Source organism: Odontesthes bonariensis, chromosome 9, assembly GCF_027942865.1.
Source record: "Odontesthes bonariensis isolate fOdoBon6 chromosome 9, fOdoBon6.hap1, whole genome shotgun sequence".
NCBI classification, from domain to species: domain Eukaryota; kingdom Metazoa; phylum Chordata; class Actinopteri; order Atheriniformes; family Atherinopsidae; genus Odontesthes; species Odontesthes bonariensis.
Genome location: NC_134514.1, coordinates 1,295,782 through 1,299,282, shown reverse-complemented (window position 1 = coordinate 1,299,282; position 3,501 = coordinate 1,295,782). Strand labels below are relative to the sequence as shown.

Sequence of the window (3,501 nt, the reverse complement as noted above, 5' to 3'; positions counted from 1 at the left end):
GCCCGATGCCGTCCAAAATTAACCAAACCAACCACGAGTGTCTGGACCAGACTTAATAACAAAAAGGGGAAACTAGGCGAACAAAATCAGAGTTGGTTTCAAGTTTTAACAAAGTCAAAATGCACGTGGTGATAGTGCAAAAATCAAGAAATCGGGGTGGGAGACAGTTGGTTTGTAGTAAAAAAAAACATTTAAAAAAAAGTGTAATCCTGAAAACTGGTGATTGTCTTTTTGTATTGTGAAATAAAAAATACATGATAAAAAATGAGTTGAATAGATAAATAACAGGTGGTTTCATCATACAAAATAGATTCTGGATTTAAAATTCAATTAAATTGCTTTATTTTGGGGCTTTGGTAGGGCGGGGCATTTTTGACCCGTAGAACAAAGGGGAGTAAACACAATGTTAAGACCACACAAAGGGTTAAAGTAATACAACTACAAAGTTTAGTGACATTTTGCTTTACGTGGGCTCGGTGTGATCCGTCAGGTTCTTCCTATAAAATACATCTTTACATAAATTTCTGATTTTGGATGTTTGCATTCCGTACATGAGAGGATTCAGAAGAGGCTGAAGGATCACAAAATATAAAGACATCAGGATCTGCAGCAGGCTGGGCACGTTGCTCATATCAAACCTACTCTGGAGTATTTCAAACAAGCAGCTGAAGGAAAAGTTAAGCAGCGAAACCAGATGTGGCGTGCAGGTGCTGGCGGCTTTCTGTCTCGTCTGTCTGGAACCAGAAGAGCAAACTCTCAGGATCTTTGTGTAAGAAAAAAGGATGGGAAGCAGAGGGACCACCACAGTGAGCATGGTGCCAAAAAGCCCATAAATGTTGTTCACTTTGGTGTCTGAACACGCCAACTTAACCACAGGGTAGTTACGACAGAAGGTGCTGTTCAACACGTTTCCACACAGTCTCAGACGGATGTTCAACATTAAAGCAATTAGAAAGGACACAGAAGAGTACAACCAGAGCAGAACGATGAGCAGAAGCACCTTGTGATGTGTCATTATCGTGTGGTACTGCAGAGGGTGACAGATGGCAACATATCTGTCATACGACATGACGGCTAAATTACAAAATTCTACTTTCACATAAGAATACAAACAGAAGATCTGCAGGAAGCAGAGAGGAGCAGAAACAGTGTGAACGTCAGAGAGGATCTGAATCAGCAGGAATGGAAACAGCCCTGAACTACCATACAGCTCATTTACAAACAGGCTGCACAGGAACATGTACATGGGTTCATGTAAGCTCCTGTTCACACCGATAACCACGATGAGCCACGCGTTGGCAACAATAATCGTAATGTACAGTACTGCAGTTATTACAAAGTACAAGTATTTCAATCTTCCAACATCCATATAAGCTCCAAGAATGAAGTATGAAAAAGGTGAGAATGTTGAATTCAACATGTCTCTCCGACTTGGAGACAAAAAAAATGGGAAAATAATCACACTTTGCTTCTTAATCATCTGATTTTTCATCTGAAAAACTTTTTAAAGAACAAGACATTTCTCCTGTTGTTTACTGGCATTGACAGATTTCTCAGAGCTCACCTTCACAGTGCAGAGTGTTGGAGTTTCTTCTTACTGCTGCAGCATGAGGACAGTTTTATACCTTCTCTGACGCCAGTTTGTTGTTGGAAACCATGGTTTACTCCCAGAGCAGCAGGTCTGGACTTAGTAGGTGTTCGAAACCGCCTACTTCTCCCACTACTCATACTAACTTTAACTTTTTTAAGTTCCTGGATGCATACTAGATTCTCCTAAATGTTGGGTATGCATCATGAGGTTACTACTCATACTCAAACTACCCAAGATGCAACGTAACGTGACGTCGCCGATCGTCATTTCCTGTCAAAACGGCAGTTTCAAGCTAGCTACAACGAGGGTAGGTTCACTTCCTGTTTTCAAAACAAAAGCACCAATTGTATGGTAACGGCTTTCCCTATGATAAAAGGCAACGGGTATTTTATTTTGTGAAAATAACCGGAAGTGCGTTGCTCACTGCGGCTAGCTTTAGTAGCGCCGAATTCGTGGGAACAAAATTGTAAACAGCCGGTATTTTGTCAGGTTTTCAACACGTTGGGGATCTTAACGACTACTTTTTCACCTGAAAATGTTTCAAATGTTGCTAAAGTTTACAGAGTTTAGAGCTTAAGGGAAATCGGCTCGGGCAGGAGCGAAATGCATTGTGGGTAAACGCTCTGCATACTGCCTGATCGATGAGTATGCCGTTTGAAAGTATGTAGTATTTAGTATGGAAGTATGTAGTATGTAGTATGCGGTATGTAGTATGTAGTATGCAGTATGTAGTAGGCGGTTTCAAACACAGCCTGAGTCTGGTTTGTTTATTTTAGGCAACATGACCGAAGAAGAACTACATCTTCTCTGTAGATAATGGAAGGTGGTGAAAGAGCACACAGATGAGAGAATGCTTCAAGCAGCCAGATCCAAAACATAGGAAGACTTTAACGAGCCTTCAATTATGTTTATGTTTCTGCATTTAGCAGACGCTTTTATCCAAAGCGACTCACAGAGGAGGATATTACATTACAGCTAACATCAAAGCTAACAATAAGCTATGTAGAAGGAAACCAACAGTCAGGCTCTGTCAGAGGGAACAGTGCAGAGATAGAGTTCAGGCATAGAGGGAAATACAGGGTCAGTGCAGGATAGGAGATGCTCTCTGAAGAGCTGGGTCTGCAAGAGGTTCTTGATGATATTCAGGTTCTATCTGTTCTGGTAGCGCTCGGTAGGTCATTCCACCATCGTTGAATGAGACATGAGACGAGTCTGGATTGTCTTCAGCGTGGTGTAGGCACTGCTAGATGACAATTCTTTGACAACCGGAGTGACCGAGTCGTGACGAAAGCCTTTGCGAGAGCATTCAGGTAGATGGGAGCTGTTCCATTCAGGACTCTGTAGGCTAACATCAGGGAGTTGAATCTGATGCGGGCGGCTGAGGGTAGCCAGTGGAGCTCAATGAACAGAGGGGTGATGTGTGCTCTGTTAGACCAGACGCAGATCCTCCCCGAATAGACCTTACCAGGGAGGCTGAGGAGTGTGATTCCCCTATAGTTGGAACACACCCTCCGGTCCCCCTTTTAAAGAGGGGGACCACCACCCCGATCTGCCAGTCCAGAGGCACTGCCCCCGATGTCCACGTGATGCTGCAGAGGCGTGTCAACCAAGACAGCCCCACAACATCCAGAGCCTTGAGGGACTCAGGACGGACCTCATCCACCCCCGGGGCCTTGCCACCGAGGAGCTTTTTGACCACCTCGGCAACCTCAGCCCCAGAAATGGGAGGCCCCATGTCCGAGCTCCCCAGCTCTGCTTCCTCATCGGAAGGCGTGTCGGTAGGATTGAGGAGGCCCTCGAAGTATTCCCCACACCGACTCACGACGTCCCTAGATGAGGTCAGCAGAGCCCCGCCCTCACCATACACGGTTTTGACGGTGCACCGCTTGTGAGCCACCGGATGGTGGACC

The 3,501-nt window shown here is 44.7% G+C and overlaps 1 protein-coding gene across 1 annotated transcript; it reads right to left on the bottom strand.

Moving 5' to 3' along the window:
* Positions 1-463: 463 nt before the first annotated feature.
* On the bottom strand, positions 464-1,420 carry LOC142388982 (olfactory receptor 10A3-like). Its single transcript, XM_075474532.1, has one exon. The coding sequence runs from the start codon at positions 1,418-1,420 to the stop codon at positions 464-466; it is 957 nt and encodes a 318-aa protein (XP_075330647.1).
* Positions 1,421-3,501: the final 2,081 nt, after the last annotated feature.

Coding starts and splice junctions, on each gene's coding strand:
- LOC142388982 (XM_075474532.1), bottom strand. CDS start 1,420: ATGTTGAATTCAACATTCTCACCTTTTTCATACTTCATTCTTGGAGCT.